Below are 25,755 nucleotides of genomic sequence, written 5' to 3' on the forward strand. Positions count from 1 at the left end.
TGCCTTTCTCACCACTATTATTTGCCATCGACATGGAGCCATTAGCTGCTAGGCTTAGGCAACCTCATACTCAGCACGGCATAGGGTTTACATCGAGAGGTTTGATAATAGCGTTGTATGCAGATCACATTACTCTCTATATATAATTAGAATAAATAAATCATACTCCCTCTCACTGATAACACAACTTCATTACACACGGAGTACCCATTGACATAGGCAGAGGGTCCAGTGCGCTAGTTGGGGGTTTCGATGAGTTGTGATGTTCAAGAATTGCGGACAGTTAATTACTGTCGAGTGGTCGACTGGCTTGAAAGTAGGGTCCCCATTTGGTCTAAACTGCCATTATCGCTAGCCGGCGGCATAGCTATAATTAAGATAGTCGTCCTACCCAATTTCTTCATTTTTTCCAAAATATCCCACTGCCACTCACTTGCGCATTCTTCTGGAAACTGCGGTCCATCCTGATCTCCCTGATTTGGGCTGAAAGACAGCAGCGCATATCCAGAGAGGTCCTCGCCTTGCCCCTCACATGGGCAGGCTGGGCGTGCCGGACTTTGAATTGTACGCACTGTGCATATAGGCCCAGTTTTTGCACTTCTGGACACATCCCACTCCCTATCAACCTCATGTGGCACTGAGCAGGACCTTGCAGCCCCTCTTCCCCTGGACAATGCCCTCTGTGCCCCATACAAAGCCCCACGTGGAGAAATAAATACAGCAGAAAGTGTTCGATGGGCCTGGGAGGGAATACATAGGAGGGTGGACACCCTGTATTTATATGCCCCATCTGCCCATCTATTCCACTTCATCCTAATCCAATGATGCCTCACCTCCTAGATATTGGAGCACAGAGAAGGGCGCAGCGCCTCAACTTGCATACGTTTTCGGACCTATACCCAGATGGCCAGTTCCTGCCCGCACCCGCATCTGATGATTCACGTCAGACTAACGCAGCGGATACAATGCTTTATTACCAAATCAGGGACTCATGCCGTGACAATCAATCAATCAATCAATCATAACACTTGTATAGCGCGCTACTCACCCGGAAGGGTCTCAAGGCGCTTGGGGGAAGGGGGCCGCTACTGCTCAAACAGCCAGGTCTTGAGTTGTCTCCTGAAGGCGAGGTGGTCCTGGGTCAGCCGAAGGTGGATGGGGAGGGAGTTCCATGTCTTGGCCGCCAGGTAGGAGAAGGATCTGCCTCCCGCGGTGGCTCTTCGGATGCGTGGTACGGCGGCGAGGCTAGCGGACCGTAGCTGGCGGGTGGGCATGTGGAAGGTCAGGCGGTCGTTGAGGTACTTGGGGCCCAGGTTGTGGAGAGACTTGTGTGCGTGGGTGAGGAGCCTGAACGTGATCCTCTTGTTGACGGGGAGCCAGTGCAGGTTCCTCAGGTGGCCGGAGATGTGGCTGCGTCGAGGGATGTCCAGGATGAGTCGGGCGGAGGCGTTCTGGATGCGTTGTAGTCTTTTCTGTAGCTTGGCTGTGGTTCCGGCGTAGAGGGTGTTTCCGTAGTCCAGCCGGCTGGTGACGAGGGCCTGGGTGACCGTCTTCCTGGTTTCGATCGGGATCCATCGGAAGATCTTGCGGAGCATGCGGAGGGTGTGAAAGCATGAAGAGGAGACGGCGTTGACTTGTCTGGTCATCGAGAGGGAGGAGTCCAGGATGAAGCCCAGGTTGCGTGCGTGGTCTGTCGGCTTGGGGGTGGTGCCCAGGGCTGGGGGCCACCAGGAGTCGTCCCAGGCGGAGGGTGATGGTCCAAGGATGAGGACTTCCGTCTTGTCTGAGTTCAGTTTCAAGCGGCTGTTCTTCATCCACTCGGCGACGTCTTTCATCCCTTTGTGGAGGCTGGTTCTGGCGGTGTCGGGGTCTCTGGTGAGGGAGAGGATCAGCTGGGTGTCGGCGGCGTAGGAGATGATGTTGAGGTTGTGTTGGCGTGCAATGGCTGCGAGAGGTCTCATGTAGACGTTGAAGAGGGTGGGGCTGAGTGATGATCCTTGCGGGATGCCGCAGATGACTTCGGTGGCCTCAGAACGAAAAGGGGGGAGGCGGACTCTCTGTGTTCTTCCAGCGAGGAACGAGATGATCCACTTCAATGCCTTCTCTTGGATGCCGGTGTTGCTGAGGCGTTGGACTATGGTGCGGTGGCAGACAGTGTCGAACGCGGCGGAGATGTCCAGGAGGATGAGTGCCGCTGTTTCCCCGTTGTCGAGAAGTGCTCGGATGTCGTCGGTGGCTGCGATGAGGGCGGTCTCGGCGCTGTGGTTGGCTCTGAAGCCGGACTGCGAGGGGTCGAGGGATCCATTCGTCTCCAGGAAGGCGGCAAGCTGTCTGTTGGCGATCTTCTCGATGACTTTGGCAGGAAAAGGGAGGAGCGAGATGAGGCGGACGTTTTTGAGGTCGGTGGGGTCCACTGTTTGTTTCTTCAGTAAGGCGCTGAGCTCGGCATGCTTCCAGCTCTCCGGGAAGGTGGCGGTGTCGAAGGAGGTGTTGATGGCGTCTCGGAGTTGGGGTGCGATAGTGGACTCGGCCTTGTTGAAGACGTGGTGGGGGCAGGGGTCAGTCAGAGATCCGGAGTGGATGGTGTTCATCGTGGGGGCTGTGTCTTTGGTGGTCACTGCGGTCCAGGTGCGGAGGGTGGCGGTGGGGTGCGTTGGTTCGACGGTTGGGTGCCAGGATGGTGCGCCGAAGCGGTTGTGGATGTCGGCAATCTTGCGGTGGAAGAACGAGGCGAGGGAGTCGCAGAGATCTTGTGAAGGGGTGATGTCGTTGTTGCCGGTGCTGGGGTTGGAGAACTCCTTGACGATGCTGAAGAGTTCCTTGCTGTTGTGGGCGTTGTTGTCCAGTCGATCCTTCAGTGATTTCTTCTTGGTTGTGCGGATGAGCTGGTGGTGCTTGCGGGTCGCGTGTTTGAGGGCGGTCATGTTGTCAGTGGTCCGGTCGAGGAGCCAGGCTTTCTCGAGGGTGCGGCAGGTCTTCTTGGAGTCCTTGAGTTCGTCGGTGAACCAGGGGGCCTTCTTGCTTCTGGGTTTGCTGTGAGGGTTCTTCAGTGGTGCAAGGTCGTCGGCGCAGGCGGTCAGCCACTGCGTGACGTGCGGGCTGCTTCGTTGGGGTCCGGTGTGCTGGCAGGTGGGTTCTGGCTGAGGGAGGTGGTGAGCTGGTCGGCGGTGATCTTGCTCCAGCTTCTGTGAGGAACCTGTTGCGGGTAGTGGTGGGTAGTGGTTTTTCTGAAGCTGAAGTGGACGCAGCTGTGGTCGGTCCAGTGAAGTCCGGTGGAGTGGCTGAAGGCGATGTGCTTGCTGGATGAGAAGACGGGGTCAAGCGTGTGGCCGGCATAGTGGGTGGGGGTGTTGACCAGTTGCTTGAGTCCGAGGTTGGCGAGGTTGTCCAGCAGGGTGACGGTGCTGCGGTCCTCGTTCTCCAGGTGGAAGTTGAGGTCCCCTAGGAGGATGTAGTCGGCGGAGGGGAGGGCGTGTGGGCTGACGAAGTCCGTGATGTCTTCGCTGAATTGTGTGCGTGATCCCGGGGGTCTGTAGATGAGGGTGCCTCTGAGGGTCGTCTTTGGGTCGGTGTGAATCTGGAAGTGGAGGTGTTCGGCGGCGGTGTAGGTGTCGTCGGCGTGGGTCGTGATGCGGATGGTGTTCTTGTGGACGATGGCGATGCCTCCCCCAGTCTGGTTGACGCGATCCCTCCTGATGATCTTGTATCCAAGAACTGTGTTCCCAAAGTCCCCACAGACGCTAACCCCACTAAAACTGATGCTTAATACGCCTGTAGCCCGGAAATTAATAACTCTGCTCTATTCCGCGATGCAGCATCACATGCCACAGATAGTAATGCACGTGAGATCCCATTGGGAATTAGATCTTGGCGTGGAATTCACGGAAACTGAACACATAGGGACCACATTTTTGATCTCATGCAGGCAGCACAGCCAAGTACCCGAATGAATCAAATCAATCAATGCTATATTCTTTTTCTTCTCTTCGTCCATTTATTTTCTTCCAATTTCCTTTTAACCGCTTTTCACTTGCTTCAATTCATTTTATTCATTCAAACTTCATGTTAAAACTTTCACAAAAAACACAGGAGAGGTGGTTGCCACATGCCACGTGTTCTGTATTAAAAAGGCCCAATGCATTTCGGGGTACTTCCCTTCATCAGGGGCATCTAAAAAACAAACTAATTCATATGTATTACCAACATCATAATTTTTACACATGTAGTTAAATGACCAGCTTCCTCAGTCTATTGTAAACAAAACCTGCGTTAATTCCTGTCCGCGTTTCAATGAAAATCGAGTTACACCAAACAAGGATCATGTAACCCTCCACAGTCCTCACACTTTAATTTCACCAAAAAGCGTCCTTCGTCGTCCATTGACCCATTACTGATGTTAAAAGCATTTTCTCAAACATGCCCTTGTCAGGAATCGCTTCTCCTTTCCCTTAAACCAACTGTACTAATATTTAGCTCACCGTGACATATGCTGTTTTACAACGATTCTCACAGCATTCAATTTGGTGGTCTGCCCACTTTCCCAGAATCACCGTCAAAGCTTCTTAACACGATCATGTTTCCTGCAGTGCCCAGCACATTTCTTCTTAGCAATTGCAGCAGCCCCAGTAACTGTGTGCGACGTACTCTTACATCACCCCACCCCCGCTCCTTCCAGGTGATTCCTCTCAACCATCTATACGGAACTCACTGCTCTTGATGACGGACTACCTACGCTGCAAGCCCACCTTCACTGGGATCGTCTCTAGCTGTAAACTATGTTTCCCAGAATCCCTCATGTCACAACTCACAAAATATTGTTGGTTGTTCTCCTCTGCCCGTTTAAGCGCCCGAGTTATACCAATGACTCAAAATGTGAACTGATTGAAGCTTACCCCACAAGAAATGCAGACTATGTTTTACATAACATTTAAAAAATCAGGTCATTACTAAAAAATGTATATAATGTCCATTTTTATATCAAGATGCGTTCCATATCCAATTCCTTCGTCTGGTGTTGGTAATAGTTTGTGACGGGAAACCCCGCTCCTGTGTCCAACAACTTCATGTGCAAGAATGATGGCTACAAAAAAGCAGTTGACCTTAATCAAGGCATGTTGGCAATTGGGAATTGGATGGCTTCCAATTGCCTAAAATTAAATTCCGATAAGACGGAAGTAGTCATTTTTGGTCATCTGACACCGGAATGGTCCTCTTGCTGGTGGCCCGCGTCACTGGGCCTCCCCCCTGAGCCTGTTAGCAAGGTGAGGAATCTCGGAGTCATTTTTGACGACCGTCTTACCTTTCTCCCTCATGCTAACCAGATCACCTCTGCCGCTTTTCATAAACTGAGATTAATCAAGAAAATCCTTCCTTTTCTCCCAGATTCTTCCGGCAAAACATTGGTCACCTCTCTGGTATTGTCGACCCTGGATTATTGCAATGCTCTGTTCTTGAATGCTCAAGAAGGAGTTTTGAACAAAATGCAATTAATCCAGAACTCAGCAGCTAGGCTCCTGGGCAGAATCCCCAGATTTCATTCCGCCTCTGCAACTATCAGAGAACTACACTGGCTACCCATAAGGAACAGAATAACATTTAAAGTTCTCTGTATAGTGTTTAAGGCCATGCATAACATGGGACCTGCTTTTTTTACTCAAAATTTGATCCCTTACTGTCCGTCCAGAACCGTACGCTCCTCCAGCCTGAATGATTTGGTGGTCCCACGCAGCAAATCTGTCTCATGGGGAGACAGAAGATTTCTTGTTTCAGCCCCCAGACTTTGGAATACACTGCCTCCTTCGATTAAATCAAGCCACTCACTCTGGTCTTTTCGTAAACAACTTAAGACATGGCTTTTTAATCAGTAGGCCCATTTTTCCCGTCTTTGGTTGAATTCTGCAGACGTCCTAGCGCCGAGACGCCCACGGGCCATTGTTCGCGCTCTAAAAATGTCATTAATAAATAAATAAATAAATAAATAAATAAATAAATAAATAAATGTCCATTTTTATCCTAAAGTTCAATCTAATCACTTTCCTCATGTTTGTCCATGGGTGGAATTCACGGAAGCACATTGGAACTATTGCTGTGGGCAATTAGCTGATCTCTACCCGAATAACGACATAGGCAAATGCATTTTAACTTTCTACACCACCTATACCGCTCACCTATAGAGAATAGGGCTAACAGATCTGGAGAACTGTCACAGATGTGGTGCCCCAAGAGCAGATTAACTCTACCTGGCTTGGGCATGCCCAGGGTTTGCAAGATACTGGACCACAGTGATTCAGACTATTCAGACTATAACAAAATGTAGATTATCGGACACACCGCTACTTGGTCTCCTTGGGTATGTCAGGGATGTGCCACCTGCCTCACGCAGACTGGTGGCCATTCTTTTACTGTTTTACGGTTTTGGCGCGGTTGGACTATGCCAGCTCCCTTTTTATAGGATTAAACCAGGTTGAGTTAACCCGACTTCAAAGAGTGCAGAACGCTGCGGCCAGAGCGATCTTAGGTCTTCCTAGGTTTTGCTCGGCCGGTCCATCTTTGCGAGCCTTGCATTGGTTACCCGTTAGGCAGCGGATCCACTTTAAAGTTTTGTGCCTTTCCTTCAAAATTCTGAAGGGCCTATCACCTCCCTTACTGCACCAACTCTTGCGCCCTTACATCCCGGGCCGCACTCTGCGCTCGCTAGTCCAAGAATTAGCGGTAGCCCCTCGATTCAAACTCAGTCGGGTGGGGGGTCGCTCTTTTAAGGTGCGGGCAGCCGCACTCTGGAACGCTCTCCCTTTGAAACTCCGGACCTTTGGTGACCTGCTCTCCTTCCGCAAGGCCGCTAAAACTCATTTATTTTCTGAGCTTTGTTAAATCCTTCACTCCCCAATTTCTTAATAATTATTTCTGTTCCCCAGTTGTGTTGTGTTCGCCACCTTGTCGGTGCGCCGGGACGCTCCTTCGCTGGAGCAGCCGTGCGCAATACAAATAGCACTAACATAACATAACATAACATACTGTTAGCAAAACGCAGAGTGGCAATGGTACGGGACTGTCGTAGATTACTCAAGGAAAGGGAGTGGCTCATGGATGCAGAATACTGTCGCGAGCAACTTTTGAATTACTGGGAGTTGATTCTCCTAGTATCCCGCCGACGAGATATATGGGGACCATTACAGGAGTATCTAAATCTTTTAGAGGAACAAAATATCTCCACTCTTTCCAGAGGATCCCCGGATTCAGCAGCAGCACCTCAGACAACATTCCACCCCAACAAAACACTTGATATGCCAAGCGCCTCACGGGGCAAAGATACTCTAGAAAGCGCACGGTTAACTATCGGATGCCATCGTGGACATTTGTTTAACAGCAACGGTATGGATCTGTCACCAAGTCTGGACTCTTTGCGGAGGACAATTTTACCAGGTGGGGACTGTGTGGGACGGGCTCATGAGCAGATGGGTTGGTCCTTCTCTCCCCGCTTGTTGCATGGAACTTATACTCCACCAGTTTTAATGAGGTGCCATTTGCTTAATTTTCTGTTCCTTGGTTTCTTTGTTTCTGCGCTCGTTCTCATGTAGCATGGAAGCAGAGGGGCCTTAGAAGATAATGATTATTCAAAATGTACACCCTGCATACTGACTGTACAAGGCCTTTCTAGGTCACTCAGTATGTTGTGTGTTGTTTAATAAAAGTTTATAATAAAAAAAATTAAAAAACAATACAAGGTGTAGCAAAACTTTTTTAACCTGCCCTCAGCTGTATCTAAACGATGAATGTTCGGAGAACTTCTCGAATGCTGGACAATGACATCTTAGGACTGTTTATCACACAATGGCTTGTAGTTATAAAGTTTTGCCCTCTGAAAATTCCTGCACAAGAAGCAATGCACGGTGGCAAAACCTCTTTTCCTCCGATTCTGTATATAAAGGATATGTTTAATCAGAGGGAGAAAAAGCATAACATATAAACTTCCTGTTTTCATAGTTATGTACTATAAAAAGTGTCCAATAGCTTCTGCTAAAGCAGAAGATAAGTTATGGTGTTAAGACGTAGTATCTTGAACACATTTGCCTGCAGGCTCTGCCCTACACTGGCCTGGCTCAGAAGCACTGTAAAGAAAATATATTCACTGTGCCTGAAAATGGCTTATATTTGGATGAGAATCCGGCAGTATAGTTTATGTGCATTATATTATCAAAAGCAATGTCAAAAGCAGACAGAGTAGTGACAAGGAGTAGATTAGTGCCTTACCTTCGCATCCGCAGGTTTGGTGGAAAACTTATCCCGACGCTCCCCTTGCTCGTCATACAGAAGCACAACTCTGTCCACTGTGCAGACAGCAAACTTGGCATTATTTTGGGACCAGGCCATGCAGGTCACCTTTGCAGCTCCATCCTGGAATAAACCACAGTGCATGCTGTCATTGTTTAATGTGGGCAACAAAAGAGTGTTTGCTACTGGTTGATTTATTTGGGATCAGTGGATGGACAAGAGAAGGGGTTAGAAAGTACAGTTGGGGGATGTGGATGGTGATAATCGCAGATACTGAGTGAAAGGAGTGGGTCAGTGCAAAATGGACAATACAACTGCAGTTACGCTTGTGGCAATGCTGAACCAGTCCGCCTAAAAAAATATGGATTCACTGTATTATACAATTTTAAAGATGTAGGAACAAGATAACATGCTTCCACTGGGAAAGTGGACCTCTGCTCCTGCCGCTTGTGACACAAAGCACCTTGAAAACTGCACAGCTACACTACAGGGTTTCGAGTGGAGCTTGACCTTTTCCACATACAATGGATAGGTCCTGATAAAGGGAAAGCGGTCACCTACAAAATATATACATATATATATATATATATATATATATATATATATATATATATATATACACATACACACACACACACACACACACACACACACACACATATATATATATATATATATATATATATATATATATACACATGTTTTTTTAAATATTATTTGCCTTTTTTAAGAAACAAGCAAAGATACATCAACATTGCTCTCACCAATGTCACTTACACTTGAATGGATAAGATCAACTGTGCAATACCATTGTTACACGTGCAGATATCTATACCTCATACCAGGTAATCCCATTGTCTAAGACAAAACATCCAATAAGACTCCTCTGTGGCGGACAAAGAAATGTAGTGAGGGGAGTCCAAATGTTTTTAGGCCTGGAAGGCCGTAGTAGCTCTAGTGCATAAAGTTCCAATTGGTCCCTGCAGTAGGCCAGATCCGACAGCCATTGTCGCTTAGTGGGTACTACTCATTTGCCCCAATCCAGAGCGACTCTCCGCTTTGCCAACCGTAAGGCCACTGTCACAAACTTGGGATTAGCTGGCTGGTAACCCTTAACCCGACCCAGTAAGCACATTCCAGGGCGACAGTCTACAGGCTCCAACCACGCTCCGGAATGGCAGCAAGGGTGGCATGGTGAGGGCAGGTCCTGATAGTTACACTTTAGGGACCTAAATGTATCCACAGTATTGTACAGTTGTGGCGTATTGCTCTCAACACTCCTATCTGCGTGCGAATGCATACACCTCTGATTGTGACCGTAACGACCTCCCATAGCGTTTCTGTCCCAGTCACTAAACCATCATTCTTGTCAAAATATTCAACATTAGCTGAGCGAAGCCCAACCTGGAACACAGGATCCAGGAGTGTTGTCACTTGAAAACTCCATGCGAATGGGGTGGGAATTGAGATCTCTAACTTCACTGGCGCATACTCAGACAGTCTTAGGAAGGTGTGTGACCTCTGCTGTCCAGACGCAGATCTCTCAGGATACCACCCTGTAATCCAATCGAGACGACGATCCATGGACAGAGGATATGTATGTACCTTCCTGCTGTAACGGGTGTCTCAGCTTCCATATGTCAACCATACCATGTTTTTCCATTCGTTCCCGTATTACCACAGCTCTAGAAATCAGGACCATTCCATTGCCACTGGAACTGCCTCCCGGCAATTCCAGGGGAGATAGCCACCACTCACCATACAGTTCTCTGCAGCTTTGGGAGTGGTAGGGGGGACGCTAAGAAGGAGTCTGGTACTGAGCCACTCCAATCAGGCGCTGCCGCCTCCCACGCCACAGTTCTCATCTGCTGCTCTGGTCCGTGCCTCTCCAGCACCTCCCGGTTCGCTTGCCACCACTCTCTCACCAAGAAGGACTCCTCACTGATAGGTCATCGCGCAGCCAGGGAACACCACATCAGCTTGCCGTACTCTGCCTCGCTGCTGGCTCCACTCCGGTGCTTTACAGCAGCCAGCACGGCGAGCAGTCATAGGCCACTGACGTTACAAATGGAGTCCAGGAGTCATCTAACGGGGCCAGGCGGGTAGCCCCATTCTCTCCAGCACGCAGCTTTCCCTTTGCGGGCATGAGAGCAGTAGGATGGCAGTATATTTGGCTGATTAAAATTCTCGGCTGGCAGAGCTGCACTAAGGTGCAACTATCTTGCTGTCGGATCACTGGTGCCCCCACTTATCTAATACTTATTGAGCAAGCTTTGTGGCAGCGCAAATTGATATTTAATACACATAACTCTAAAATGTAAAATAGCTGTAGAGAAATTAAACCGTACGTATCAACCTGAAGGAGACTTCTTGCCAGTTTAACAAGCTCCATGGTCCTAATTGTACTAACAAATACCATTGAAATGTATATTATATTCTGAAATCCTAGGAGAAAATTACTTAAAAGACCATAAACACCCTATAATGGCTTAATTGTGCCATAGAAAACTAAAGCCAACATGAATAGACAAACACGTAAAAAATATTATTTGGAATACCTACATTCTGTAAAATAAGAGACTTTTCTTCTCTAGTATGGTTTCATTGATATGTGCATTTATGTAGAATCATTTTATTCCATGAAAGTATTCAACGTTCTACTGCTGACATTTATCATCATATGATAATGACACTTTTGTCAAGTAAAACATTAGGTTGTAAGATTTTTATTATCAACTGTGAAGAGGACTGCCTTAAAATAACATAAATCAGACAATCAAGGGTCGAAAATCAACGATGTTGCGCATCAGGTTACCATCTAACATTCCATACATTTAGAAGCATAAGGTCTCCCAAATATCTAACACTAGGTTACCTACGGTTATACAGTGCAATTAATTCCCTCCACCTCTGGCTGCTCTTCAGTCTGATCAACATCTTCTTGAAGGTTTTTTAAAATACTGGCTTTGTTCGACAACTTATAGTGACTACTTTTTGGAGTCACTTCTCAGTTTGTGTTGTAATCATTTTCTGGGAAAGTGGCTTCTGAAACACACTTACCTCATGTTTAAGAACTCCATTATAAAGAAGCAGTTGTTGCATCCTGCTCTCTACACTGCCTTCTTTAACTGTTTGTAACTTTGGAGCACGCCCTCATTTCTAAAGAATTCAATGCACTCCCTCTTCCACAAGTGGTGGAAAATCATGCATTACTTAACCCCTTTCAGATAAAAAGTAATTTCTAAACCTTCACCAATACCCTCAACCAGCCAGTCTTCCTTCTACCAAAATCTCATTATATATCTCAGGCTGAATTCTATAGAGCCTTGAGACTGGTCAGACCACCAGGCCATCACCTTCATAATACCGGACTACCACATGAAAAGACTTGGGCAACTGGTGAAACCTAAACGCTGGCTCAGAGACACTTAGAACCTTGACCTCGAGAAGCTGACTACTCGCTGCAAGAGCGACCTACAACCCCTTCCCCCCAAATCTATCTACGGTCAACGACCTCACAGAGCACTACAACTCGACTACGCCCAACATTTTGGATGATCTAGCCCCGCTAAAGCTCAAAGGGTCCCTAACCAAAGACAAAAAACCCTGATTCAGCAGACCCCTCAATAGCGAAAGGAGAGCTCTCGGACTCAAAGAAAGGAACTGGAGACAGCATCCCTCAGCCTCACGACTTAAACTTCTACATCAAGCCAGAAATACCTACAACAAGAATATCCTCATGTCCCAAAAAAACAGTTCTTCAGGTCAGAACTGGAAAATGCCAAGAACAGACCCCGCAAACTCTTCGAATTAGTCAAACTCCAAACTAACAAGCTAGCGAAGTCATCCAAAGAAACTACTAAATCCCCAATTACCTGCAATGAGTTCTTCTCCTTCTTCACAACCAAAATCAACTCGCTAGGAATCGAACTTAATTCTACCTCAATCTCCCCTCCTCCTCCTACCGAGTCCCATCTCTCCTCTCGTCCCCTCCTAGCAACACACAAAAACAAGGCTCACTGGCCCAACTTCGAACTTTATGATGACCATTCCATCTCGAAAATCCTAATTAAAACCGAACAACCACTTCAAGAACCCCCTCCCCGCTAACTGCTTGGCAGCGACCTTCCTACATTCCCATCTGGACCACAATTATCAATGCTTCCCTTCTTCAAGGGTCCATACCTGACTCTCTGAAAACCGGGCAAGTCATTCCCATCCTCAATAAACCCAATCTGAATCCGGAAATTCCAGACAGCTTCAGACCAATTTCAAATATACCTCTTCTTGCGAAAGTACAGGAGAAATGTGTCGAACTACAACTAAGCCAGCACATCGCTATTTTCAATTTGCTTGACGATTTCCAATCTGGGATCAGGCCGGGGCACAGCACTGAAACTAGCATTCTTCACATCATTGACGATGCCCTCCTAGCCCTTGACCAAGGCAAAACCTGTCTCTTGATCCTTCTGGATCTTTGCTCGGCATTTGACACAGTCAACCATGAGAAACTTCTTGAACGCCTCGAACCTAGGATGGGTCTAGGAGGTACCGTCATCAAATGGCTTGGTTCCTTCCTTCAGAACCGGACACAGAGATTCTTGGTCAACAGCAACCTACCTACTCCTTCTTCGATTTCCATTGGTGTCCCACAAGGCTGTACTCTGGCCCCTACCCTCTTCAATCTCTACCTTGAACCATTAGCTGAAAATCTTTGCATGGCCAACATATCCTTCCACATGTACGCTTAGGATACTCAGATATACATCAAAATCTCTTCTCTTGAGGAGATTACCTATCTGAATGATGCCATGAAACTAACTGTTCAATGGCTTGCCAACAACCAGCTCAAACTGAATGCCCAAAAAACGGAGTTCCTTCTCATCTCCCCCTCAAAAAAATCCATCGACATCCTGAAATGGATTAACTCAATCACAGTACTCAACTGCACACCGACCGTAGTGGACTCTGCCAAATCTCTCGGGATAATCTTGACAGCAACCTGAATATGTGTGAACATATCAATTCAATGGCCAAAACTGCCAGGTTCCATCTGAGCTACTTGAGAAAGCTAAAACCCTTCCTTGAAACTGCCAACCTCAAATCCGCTTTTCCGGTATTAGTTACTTCCAGAATTGAATATGGCTGCTCTACCCTATCTGGCCAAAGACTACCACGGCCCCCCTAAAGGCTTGCCTAAACGCAGCAGCCAGACTCATTTGACCACATTTCACCAAAGCTGAAGGCCTTGAACTGGCTTCCTCTTGAAGGCAGAATCCAGCTTAAGCTGGCCTGCATCACACCCAAAGCCTTGTCCACGAACTCACCGGCATATCTCGCCCAGAAAATTGTGGTATTTGGGAGTTCCAGAAATCCCCAGTCCGCCAAAGACCGTGTACTCCAGCCATACCCGCTTCCGCAAGGAGAAAACTTACAACCGACCGTTCTCTGGGGCTTCACCAAGAATTGTGTAGTTGTTGATCTTTTTCTGTTACATTGTTGATTGTTGATTCTCATGTAAAGCGCTCGGATACCTTCGGGTCTAGCCAGTGCTATATAAAACTCTTTTAATTAAAAAAATAAATAAATAAATAAAAATCTAGAACTCGCTACCTTCCTCTATCAGGAAAATACAGTCTCTGTCATTCTTCAAAAAGGAAGCCAAAACCTTCCTAATGAGCAAATTTCTCCATTAACTTTCTGTTGTTGCGCACTCCGCCTCTTTCACGGCTTTGGTTTCTGTGCATAATCACCTGTAATGCTTGGCCCTCTCTGCGTACCAATTTCAACTCCTAACGTTCTTCCAGCTCTCTCCACCATTTGATTTCTTTTGGTTCGCTCAATTACAATTGCCGGTTTTCTCCTTCTATCACTGACATGTCGAGATTTTCGTACTGTACCGAATTTTGTATATAACTCTAGCCTTTGTCCTATTGTAGTCAATTCCTTTATGCCAATTATGGTACTGTACAGATCATTGTATATAACTCTGGTCTTGTCCTATTCTAATCAAGTCCCTTACCCCATCCTTGTAGTTTGCCTATGCCTAACCTGTAAATAACGTGTTTATCCCTGTAAAGCGCTCGGATACCCTAACGGGTCAGGTTCGAGCTATATAAAACCTCAAATAAATACATAAATAACAAGCATTTGCAATGCAATAGGTCTCGCAGCATTAAAGTTTGAGTTATTGGCATTGTATATGACAATGTGTTGCATTAAATTTTTAGCAGAGTCTGTATTGGTGTATAAAGATGATAGCTGTTGCAAAATATTAAGCAATGTTGGCAATAATATTATATTATAATAATATTGTAAGTTACTGTTTTACTTGTGGGGCGAGGGACAGAGTGTGGGGCGAGACTGAGATTTTTAAAAATCGCCAGCTTGTGTGAACAAGAATCAGACAAAATTCTCACAACGCACAAAAATGTTTTGAACACTCCAAAACTCGTTACCCACAAGGTGATCTGAAATTCTCATGCACAGAACAAACAACATTACATTCTACTGGTTAAATCAAACACTCGGCTGGAATTAGAACTGAACAATTAGACACGAACTATCGGTTGCGTCAGATCACTTGGAATTTTCTCCCTTTCTGTTTATTAGCTGTCCAATCTCGATGGGTCTGCATTTGGACCCAGTAGGGACCATATGTAACTGGTTAATTGGAATGTTCACCCTAGAAGATCCTCTTTTCAAGGTAGTAAATGGACTGCCTTTGCAGATGTCATTGCTGTGGTAAATGCATATCTTGCCTTTTTTAATGAGAAAAACAACTTTGAACCATAGGGACAAAAAAAACTTGTGAAATTATGGTGTGCAAAAATGAAACGTATGCTTGTGAGTCCCTAGATGTCCACTCACGACTTGTAGATAGCAAGCAGTTTACACTTTTGAATCCTGCTAAGGCCAATTTAGCCTTTCATCCTTCTGAGGACAGTCAGTTCAGTAACATTAAACTGGTTTTGGTAGTAACTTTCAATTACAAGGCATAGAAACAGCAGAAGTGTGTCGAAAAAGCTACCTAAAATCTAATTAGTATTGTCCATAATTTATCATTTTTATACAGACATTTGTTTGAGGCATATTCTGTGCATATGAGCGATACGGAAGGCCAAGTTCCTTTATAAGAGCATGAAACTCAGAGGTGACTTAATACCCTTTACTGTATGGCAGAAGGTATTTTATAGCTTATAATACAAAGTCATACCATCACACTTCTCATAAACCGAATACATCCATGTTGTCTGCTGCAAAAATATCACAAACAGCCTAGCGAAAATCGGAAACCAAAAGAAAAAAAAATTGTAAACGGGTAGAAAAATGCAAAAAGATTCTATACTTCCTGTAATCCCCATAGAATGCAAAAAATAAAATAAAATAAAATTGCTATGATAGTTCACACTGATCAAGGTTTACTTTACAAAAATGAAAAGGCATTGTTATTTACAATACCATAAGCCCCACCAGCCTACTGACGGTTCGCAGCAGTCAGTCTGGACATCTGATGGGTACTGGCTCTGTAGCACCTTCCAGAATTACACACTGGAACCCCTATCTGCCGGTCACGTGACCCCCCTCTCGCAGTTTGCTACACGCATTAGGCTCCTCACTGAGCCGCAGAACCCCCCCACCCCCCTCACCTCACCCTTCTACAATGTGTGTAGAGCCACTAATATAACTCGAGCTATCTAGGTGCTATACAGCCAGGCATTACAGATCCTGCGAGGAGTGGATGGACAGAGAGCGACACGACAGACAGCTTCTGAACACGAGGGACGAGAGACAGAGGGCACTATGGACAGAGGAAGAGTATGAGAAGATTGAGCATGTGATGAAAGGAGGAGACAGGGAGAGAGACAGATCCCACGACGGAGAGAGGAAGAGTACGAGGAGACAGAGCATGTGATGAAAGGAGGGACAGGGAGCCGAGAGACAGAGGGCGCTATGGAGAGAGGAAGAGTATGAGAAGATAGAGCATGTGATGAACGGAGGAAACAGGAAGAGGAGAGATGAGCCCGCCACGGACAGTGGAAGAGTATGAGGGGACAGAGCATATGATGAAAGGAGGGACAGGGAGACGAGAGCCCACGGCGGAGAGAGGAGTATACAAAGATAGAGCATGCTTAATCCGAGGCAGCCCCCGTTCACCCCACCCCCTTTTATCCGTGGCGCGCACACACTAGCCATTTCTCATACTGAATACAGACACATGCGTACCCCAAATGTGAGCAGTACACGTCTGAAAAAAAGGTGAAATGCCTTTAACAGCAACCCCAGATAGAGCGTTCAGGAAGCGCGTTTCACATAAAACGCCTACAGCATGCACTCTGCTAATGCCCAGTCAAGCAAAGTCAAGAACCGGCTAACCCCCGATTCCGACGCACGCCTCCTAAAAAAAAATACAAAGCCATGAAAAACGGGCCGCCGCGCTGCCCGCGGCGACCCGGAAGCTCTTGCCCGGCCGGCCAATCCGCTCGCGGCCGACCGGAAGTCCCGCCTCCTGATGTCCGGGAGAAGAAGGCCTGCCGGCACATGGAGCGCCCTGCCGGTCCTGGGTAGCCCGGGTCCCCAGGAAGGGGCCCGGGGAGAAGGAGGAGTGTGACGCCTGTTGCGGGGCTCCTCTGACCTGAGGGAGCCCCGATCCAGAAGAGGAGACACGCCGTGAGGAGCAGAGCGCGAGAGGAGCCCCGCCGGAAGAGAGCAGCCGGTGATTGGGGCCCAGGGCTGATGTGAATTTAGAGTCCCCCGTAGGGGACTCCGTGCCTGCCTGTGTGTATGCCTGGGGGGGAGGGGTGGGGAGTGTGTGCGCGTGTGCGTGTGTGCGCGAGGGAATGTGTGTGCGCATGCGTGACTGTGTGTGATTGAGATAGAATGCGAGGAAGGGGATGTGCACAGCGACGTGCTCGCCCTCGAGGAGGAATCTGAGACAGCGAAGCGCGTGGGCGATCGCTGTCTCACATTCCTCCAGACACGCCAGCAAGAGATGTCTTCGCAGACAAGCAGGCTTCGCCTGCTTTTTAGGTCTGCTCGACCTAAAAATATGGCTCAGCGTAACCACTTGCTCCTCTCTGGCATATAACTCTAATAGCTTTACTATTGATGTAATGCCAATAATGAAAACAAATATAGCAGGGCCTAGCTGAGACTAGCCAACAATGTCAGAGAATAGTTTGCCTCCTATCCGTCAAATCGCTCCTTTTCCAACACTGCAATTTATGACATACTACTAAGAAACGTCATCTCCTCACTTGGATTTATGTACTGTATTTTTCACCAATAACATCCAGATATTATTTTCTTTCCATGCCTTTGCTTACCAAGACCAGTAAAAACCATGAAATTGCCTCATATCTGGCACTTCATGGCCCTCAACTATTCTCATGTTGAGCTCTGCTAAAACTGAGCTCATCAACTTTCCCTCGTTCATTTAATTCATATTTCCCTTTCCAAGACATCAACCTATCCACCTCCCCTTAACAATCAGCCTCAGAATCCCCCTCACTCCTGAATGAAAATGTCCTTCGCTCTAAATGGATTTCTGCACATTAGAACTCCTTCACATTCCCAAAAGTCAATCGCATCTTCCATTTAATTTCTCTTTCCTTCTTCAAAGCCTGTGATCAATATTCTGTGGTAACGCAAACCTGACTATAGCAACTGCACTCCTCCACGCAGTCATCAACATCTTTCTGCATAAGCCCTTCAAAACACTCATAACATGGCCAACTATTGACATGAGGCAGACTGGCCTGCAACACAAATCCGACCGAGTTGATGCCACATTCATGGTTTCATGGTGAAAGGCAACAGTCTAATTCCCCCTTTCTTTAATTCAGACTGTGAACCATTTAGGTATATAATGCACTTGTCACCAACTGGTTTCCACAGCTTCCACATCAGCCTCTTTAGGTCGAGGACCGAGAAGGCTGCGCTTACGCAGTCTCCGGGAGGAGAATTAATGCTTCTTAGTAGGGCTGTAGGACCCGCCTCCCTGCCCAGTCTCTCCTCCATTGGCTGGCTTCCTAAACAGAGGCCAGCCATTGGAGGAGAGAGCCGTCCCTCCAAAGAAGCTCCGTCTTTTTCGGATTCGGGGGCGTACATTTTGCTGTTCTTTAGCCAGTGACATCATCAGTCACTCAAAACAACAAATACACGCCCCCGAATCCGAAAATTTTCAGAGTTGCCGGCCGCCATATTGCTGCTCGAGCAGCGTCTACCGAGGACATGAGGTAAGCCTCTGCCCCCCTCTTTGTGCCGTTCTTAGTGCACTCGTCAACACATGGGGCCGCTTGGGGGAGAAAGAAAACTGCTCTTGAACCTCTCGGGGCTCTGTCACGCACTTTGCCCCCTGAGCCCTCCTGGGCTCTACAGCAATGCGGCCGTCACGGTGGAGTCCCCCATTGGGGACTCGGAACTTGCAATTGCCCCCGGGAGCCTCGGGGCTCCAAATCACCAAATGCCGCCTTGAGATAGGGGAGCGGCCTGCTGTCTGCTGGGGCCGCTCTACCCTCACACTGCGAGGCACCCACCCGGGTCGCTGCACTCACCGGTACTTGGCGCGGGGCTTCTTTTCCTCGGGGCCTTGCTGGACGTCTCCTCTGGTGCCGCGGGCGGTGCTCCCCTCCTCTGGGGCCTCGCCGGCGGCCCGCGCCTCTGCCTCCGGGGCTCTCCTTTGTCTCCCGCAGAAAGTTAAATGTACCCATTGCATTCCCAGATGTTTCTCGACACTTTACAGGATCAGCGATTTTGTACAAAATAAACACCCCGGGAAGCGAAGCGCTGAGCTCAGCAGTTCTGTGAAGGAGAATGGCTTCTCCCAGCTACGGCGGTGCCCTGGTTAGCATTCCAGGGGCGCAGGGCGGGAACGACAGACAGCAGGGCAGGCGGGCTGCAGAACTGAGTCACCGGGGTCGGACTGCTCGACGGGACCGGGACAGGAGGATTGGAGAGCTACTGAGATTAGAAAATATACGGCTACAAGAACTGGAAGGCGAGGAGGCCGCTGATTGAAAGACTTGAAAGCCACCGGGATCTGATGGTTTGATAACTCACGGGTTTATTTCAGGCCATGGGATAGTTCATTTATTGTCCCGTACGTGCATTATTTAGGCTATTGTGCATCACTAAAATGATGGAGTGACTGTTCTTCATGTCGTATGTACAGTCAACGTCCCCAGTTCTGTTTTGCTTGCTTTCTCAGGGTACGATACTGTTTTTTTAGCCTGGAAAATGCTTGTACTTTTAAGTGAAGTGCAATAATCTGTCTCTCTCTCATCTGTCCCTCCTCAAAGTACGCCACTTCACTTAAACTTTTGGTGTTTTGTGCAGAACATCTTGCACGGACTAAAGAATGCCCCCGGGCACAAAGCGCAGAGTACGGATTAGACTCGAATTTAAAAAAAAAAGTGTGTGCGAGAGCAGGACAACGAGCACCCCCCCTCTCCACCCAGCGCTCACACTGCTCCACATAAAGTGGGCCGGGGAGGAGGGAGGTCGACACCAGCCGCACCGGGGGGCTTGATGCCTCGTGATAAACATGCTTGGCCCCCTCCCGGGGATGAAGGCAGACAACGGGCGGCGGCAGAGTGTGGGTACAGCTGCAGCCGGACTCCTGTAGGCGGCTGCACTCTTGGGTAAAGGGGGTTGCTGAGTTAATAATGACAAAGGTTACCTGGAAAGGGGTGGGTAAAGTTTAGATAGCTCTCAACCTACCAGGGATTTTTATCAGAGTTACCTGACATTGGAAGTTCTGGTACAGGGTAAACGTTCCACTGAAGTGATGAGAATTTGGGGAATAGGGCAGAGTCTGTTCCGCTTTTGGGAACGAATTGTCTCACGGGTCCTTCAGCAATTGCACCACCTCCAAAACAAGGATTGTGAATATTATAATGTAAACAGATTATTAGTTTGTGGAGACCTAGCTTCTGTGGTTGGAAGCCAAGAGCCGGTCAGTGGGACCTAGCCACTTGCCTGCCTCGCGCTGGACGCGCTGTACTCGCGCTGCTCGCGCTGCCTTCCGCGCTACTCGCGCACATTTAATCCTTATTTTAAAAACCTAATTTTAATCGCGCTGGCATACAACTAACCCTCTTTTGTTGTGCAGGTTTGCCGCCACCTTCATCCTGGACAGCCGCCCTCGCAGGAGATTAATTCCCGCCGGGTCGCGCTGTTTGGCCGCCATATTGGGTGAGGACGCTGAGGAGGCGAGCGGTGCAGCGCTCGGCCACTCACGACCTCAGCCCATAAAAACCATTGTGTTGCCTCCACGACTGGTTGGAAGCCAAGAGCCGGTCAGTGGGACCTAGCCACTTGCCTGACTCGCGCTGGACGCGCTGTACTCGCGCTGCTCGCGCTGCCTTCTGCGCTACTCGCACACATTTAATCCTTATTTTAAAAACCTAATTTTAATCGTGCTGGCATACAACTAACCCTCTTTTGTTGTGCAGGTTTGCCGCCACCTTCATCCTGGACAGCCGCCCTCGCAGGAGATTAATTTCCGCCGGGTCGCGCTGTTTGGCCGCCATATTGGGTGAGGACGCTGAGGAGGCGAGCGGTGCAGCGCTCGGCCACTCACGACCTCAGCCCATAAAAACCATTGTGTTGCCTCCACGACTGGTTGGAAGCCAAGAGCCGGTCAGTGGGACCTAGCCACTTGCCTGACTCGCGCTGGACGCGCTGTACTCGCGCTGCTCGCGCTGCCTTCCGCGCTACTCGCGCACATTTAATCCTTATTTTAAAAACCTAATTTTAATCGCGCTGGCATACAACTAACCCTCTTTTGTTGTGCAGGTTTGCCGCCACCTTCATACTGGACAGCCGCCCTCGCAGGAGATTAATTCCCGCCGGGTCGCGCTGTTTGGCCGCCATATTGGGTGAGGACGCTGAGGAGGCGAGCGGTGCAGCGCTCGGCCACTCACGACCTCAGCCCATAAAATGGCGCCCCCTTACAGGGAGCGCAGCGGACGGGCGCAGCGGGCACGCCGTCAGCGCGCCGAAGTCGCGCCTAAGTCCAGCCCGTCTGCGCCCGTCCGCGGCCGGACGGGCCATGGGGCCAGTAATGCTGCCACTCTTGTATCTTACTCGTCCTGCGCCCTTAAGTGCTTACATGCCTCGGCCAGCCCTCTCTCCCCCGACACCTGGACTCGCATTACATCACTCGGCATTGCAGGCATTCCACTCCCTCATCTTGCGCCGACATCACCACTTATCGCTCCGGCTCCTATCGAGTCGTCAATTCGGGTCCTATACCTAAACACCCGCTCAATGGTCAAGCACCAAGTTGACATCCTGCATCTACTCATGTCTGAAAGTCCCGATGTCTTATTGTTATCAGAGACTTGGCTTACCGACGATTCACTCCCAGACATCTTGGCCGCGCTACCCCCTGACTACTTTCTGCTGAACACCAACCGATCAGGGGGTCGCACCGGGGGAGGGGTGGCGGCGGTAATACGCAAGGATCTTAAGATTATTGCCTCCGCGGCCATGACCCTACCGGAAGTGGACACCCTGGTCCTTAGCCTGGGGACCGAGGTAGGTGCAGTTACTCTTGTACTACTATATCGTCCCCCTCACTCCATGCCGTCTTTCCCCTCATCCTTTATCGATCAGCTGACCAACATTGCTACCTGCTCCCCCCGTATTGTCATCATTGGCGACTTTAATTACTGGTTTCCGCACGAGGACGCTGGCCCACATGCTTCCGAACTGTTCGAGGGTCTTTCGAGCCTGAATTTTATCCAACTAGTCAGGTCTGCCACCCATAAGGGTGGCCACATCCTCGATCATATCTGGACCCATGGAGTCAAGTCCTCTCGCCCACTAATAACACCTTGCGTGTGGTCGGACCACTGTCTGATCGACACCACATTCTCGGCGGTTGGCCAGATCAAGGTCCCCCCACGGGAGGGTGGCACGGCTCGCAAGTGGAAGGCTGTCGATCCCCCCAAACTATTGGCTCATCTGTCCCAAACCTATCCCCTGTCACCTAACGACATTGGTACCGACGAGCTCCATGGGCTTGTGGCAGACTGGCTCACTACAGCCAGTGACATTTTTGCCCCCCCCACTAAGTTCCCCCAATCCCGGCACAGCAATTCCCACAAATGGTTTACCCCCCACCTTAAAGCCCTCCACTTGGAACTTCGCCAGCTTGAGCGCAAGTGGAGGAGAGACTACTGCCCTTCAAGCAGAGACGCCTATGTGGCTGCCCGCAATAGGTATAAACTCGCCATTCTGGCTGCAAAAAAAACTTATGCCTCAGGTAAAATCTTATCTGCCCCCTGCCAGTCTAAGGAAATTTTCAAAGTCCTTAACGAATTTACCTCCGACCCCAGGACGCTCCCTACGCAGGCCCCCACACAGGAAGCATGTAATACCCTCAGCACTTTTTTCATCGAAAAAATTGTATTGATTAAGGACACCATCCCTGTCACGTCTCCTGGCGCTGGATCTGTCTCCCCCCCCTCACAATACTTCCTCATTCACACAATTTCCTCTTCTAGACTCCACTTCTCTGGCCACTCTTGCTACCCGCATCAAGTCGGGGTCCCTAGATGACTGCTGCCCCCCCTCCATACTCCGGGACATCTGCCACTCTCTACCTGACTGCATTCTCCCCCTGCTAAACTCTTCTCTTTCCTCCGGTACGGTGCCGGGCTCCTTCAAGGAGGCCGTGCTAGTGCCCCTTCTGAAGAAGCCGGGGGCTGACCCCGCCGTCCCGGCGAACTACCGCCCTATCTCTCTCTTACCTTTCTTTTCAAAAATCCTGGAAGCCCACGTCACCACCTGTCTCTCACAGTTTATAGAGAGTTCCAACTTTCTCGAGGCCAACCAGGCAGGCTTCAGACCCGGCCACTCTACGGAGACAGTGATCTTGGCCGTGCTGGACGCCCTGAGAGACGGTGTCGACAAGGGTGCCCCCCCAGGCCCTGGTATTACTAGATCTGTCAGCCGCCTTCGACACGGTGGATCATAACATCCTTCTCCGCCGTGTCGAGCAGGCTGGCATCCAGGGCCTGGCGTTGGCCTGGGTCAGATCCTTCCTGACTGGCAGGTCCCAGACCCTTAGCCTGGGCACCTTCAGGGCTCCTAGGGAGCACTCGCTCTGCGGGGTCCCCCAGGGTTCTTCTTTGTCCCCTCTTCTCTTCAACCTTTATCTTCGCCCCCTTCTTTTTTCTTTGAGGCATTGGGACGTTACCGTGTTTAATTACGCGGACGACCTGCAACTCATCTTTTCTCTCAATTCCCCCTCTGCTATCCCCAACTTTCAGGCAGTCATGTCCCACATTCTCCAGTGGATGGGCCACAACCAGTTAAAGTTGAACCCCGGTAAGACGGAGCTCCTCCTCCCCGGTAGGAGCGCCACCTTCTGGGGGCCTCAATTCTGGCCGGCGGAACTGGGCCCCTCTCCCACTCCCGTGGCTTCGGTGAAGAGCCTGGGGGTCACTATTGACTCCGCTCTATCCCTAGGGCCGCAGGTGGGGACCGTGGTCTCGTCCTGTATCTACCTACTGCGCAGGATCAGGAAAGTGGCATACCTCCTTACACCTGACGCCCTCCTGCAGGTTATCATGGCCCTCGTCCTCTCCCGCCTAGATTTTTCCAACGCGATCTATCATGGTCTGCCTAAAACATCGACGGCTAGACTGCAAGTGGTCCAAAATCAGGCGGCGAGACTGGCCTTAGGGATTCCGAAGTGGCAATCCGCCAGGCCCCTCCTTGTCAAACTCCACTGGCTCCCTGTCATCTCAAGGGCAGCCTTCAAGATCGGCTGCCTTATCTTCAAGTCATTAGCCGGCCCCTGTCCCGCCTTCGTGAAATCCCTCATTAGACCCTACTGCCCATCCCGCAACTTGAGATCCTCTCACCTCCATTTCTTGACTGTCCCTTCTTATAAGCTCTGCAGATCTGGAGGCCGGAGATTTGCATACCTGGCCCCCAAGCTCTGGAACTCTTTCCCCCTTTCTCTTAAAACTTCTAACTCTTTGATCCTTTTTCATAAGTCTCTAAAAACGTGGCTTTTCCCCCAATCTGGTTAGTCTTTCTGTCCCCTCTACTTCCAACCAGCGCCAGGAAACCCATGGTGTCAGTGCGCTTTACAAGCACCCCTTACAATACAATACAATACAATGCTCTTGAAAGGAGGGCCCGCCTCACCTGTTTACACACGTGCAGATGTGCTGTGCTTTCTGACCAGATGTGCCATCCCGTCTGCCAAGCTACCTATTTTCAAACTTCATTTATAAATGGAAACACTTATAATTTGCAAGAACGCGTATAATTTGCAATAACTGTCCCCCCATCACACGTTATCCAAAGTGTAACTGGTGCATTTGAAGTACATGGCAACATAGACTGGGATGAATAATTTGCTCTCCCACCGCCTGGGGTGCAGCACCTGTGTAATTGGGGTCACTTTGAGGTCAGTCATTGATAACAATTACCAGGGTTCAAGCTGACAGTCTGACAGATAACTGCGAGTCTAGGAGTCTGCTAAAAGTTAACATTTTCACTTTTTCCCTCGAGCCCTCTATGCAGTAATCTCGAGGGCGGTGGTGCGCATGCGCGCACACTGCAGACTCATCCTCTGGTGCACGTGTACACTTGATGGTGCTGCTGACCGTCCTCACATTGTTTACAATTGACTATGCTTTCAGTCCCCCACATACAGATCTTTGATACTATACGCAACAACTGATCTCACAGTAAGATGCTCAAGAGGTCAGGCTTAAATAGGTTGCCATGTTCCCTCACAACAATAGTGCTAAAAGTTACACATCCTCCTAAAATGCTGAGTTCAGAAATACATTCAGCTTTTTGTTGCAAAAACGTAATTTTCCTGTATTTCTCCACACACAGGAACAGGTCTCCCATTGTACCTGAGAAGGCACCCGTGTCATTCTTTCACGTTCTCACTTCTACAGTGCTGTGCTGGTTTGTCTAGCCCTACCCCTGGACTTTGTACATGACAGACAGCGTGAGGAGCATAGTGGATTCCAAACTAGTCCACGGCGAGCAGGTGTGCTGTAGGACTTGCGTTTCCTTTGGTTCTGGAGCTTGGCTACCAATAGTGCAGCAGGTGCAGTGGCACCGGGAACCTGAGGTATGAGTCTGACAACAAATCATGATTGCCTTTTTTTACCAAACTGTCTGCAGACAGTCACGGTTTCTTTCCTTGCATAATAGGCCAATGACTCCCTTGCCACGTCACTGTTCGTTTTAACATGTTGTTGGGGTGCACTGCTGTTTGTGCAGTTCAGCGAGGATTGAGGAATAAATTGTGGTATTGCTTTCATGTTGGTATTCCCGCCAATTCTACCTTTCGCTGCACAAAGCTCTGTGAATATGGAAACAGGACAACCACAGTTCGCCACTGAGAGGAAGTTGCCCTGTGTGCAGCCGGTTGCACAGCACACATTAAAGGAACCCGAACTACACATATACCAGCTGACGCAGGTTGGGTGATGTTTAATA

At 49.0% G+C, this 25,755-nt stretch overlaps 1 protein-coding gene across 1 annotated transcript in view; it reads right to left on the reverse strand.

The window, feature by feature from the left end:
• Positions 1–25,755, reverse strand: part of IFT172 (intraflagellar transport 172) — a 1,181,874-nt gene that overhangs the window by 1,101,386 nt on the left and 54,733 nt on the right. The window contains exon 2 of the mRNA XM_086928171.1: positions 8,251–8,394. Coding sequence (XP_086784297.1) covers positions 8,251–8,394 — 144 coding nt within the window. The remainder of the gene's footprint in view (positions 1–8,250; positions 8,395–25,755) is intronic.

Source organism: Lissotriton vulgaris, chromosome 6 (genome assembly GCF_964263255.1).
Source record: "Lissotriton vulgaris chromosome 6, aLisVul1.2, whole genome shotgun sequence".
Classification (NCBI taxonomy): domain Eukaryota; kingdom Metazoa; phylum Chordata; class Amphibia; order Caudata; family Salamandridae; genus Lissotriton; species Lissotriton vulgaris.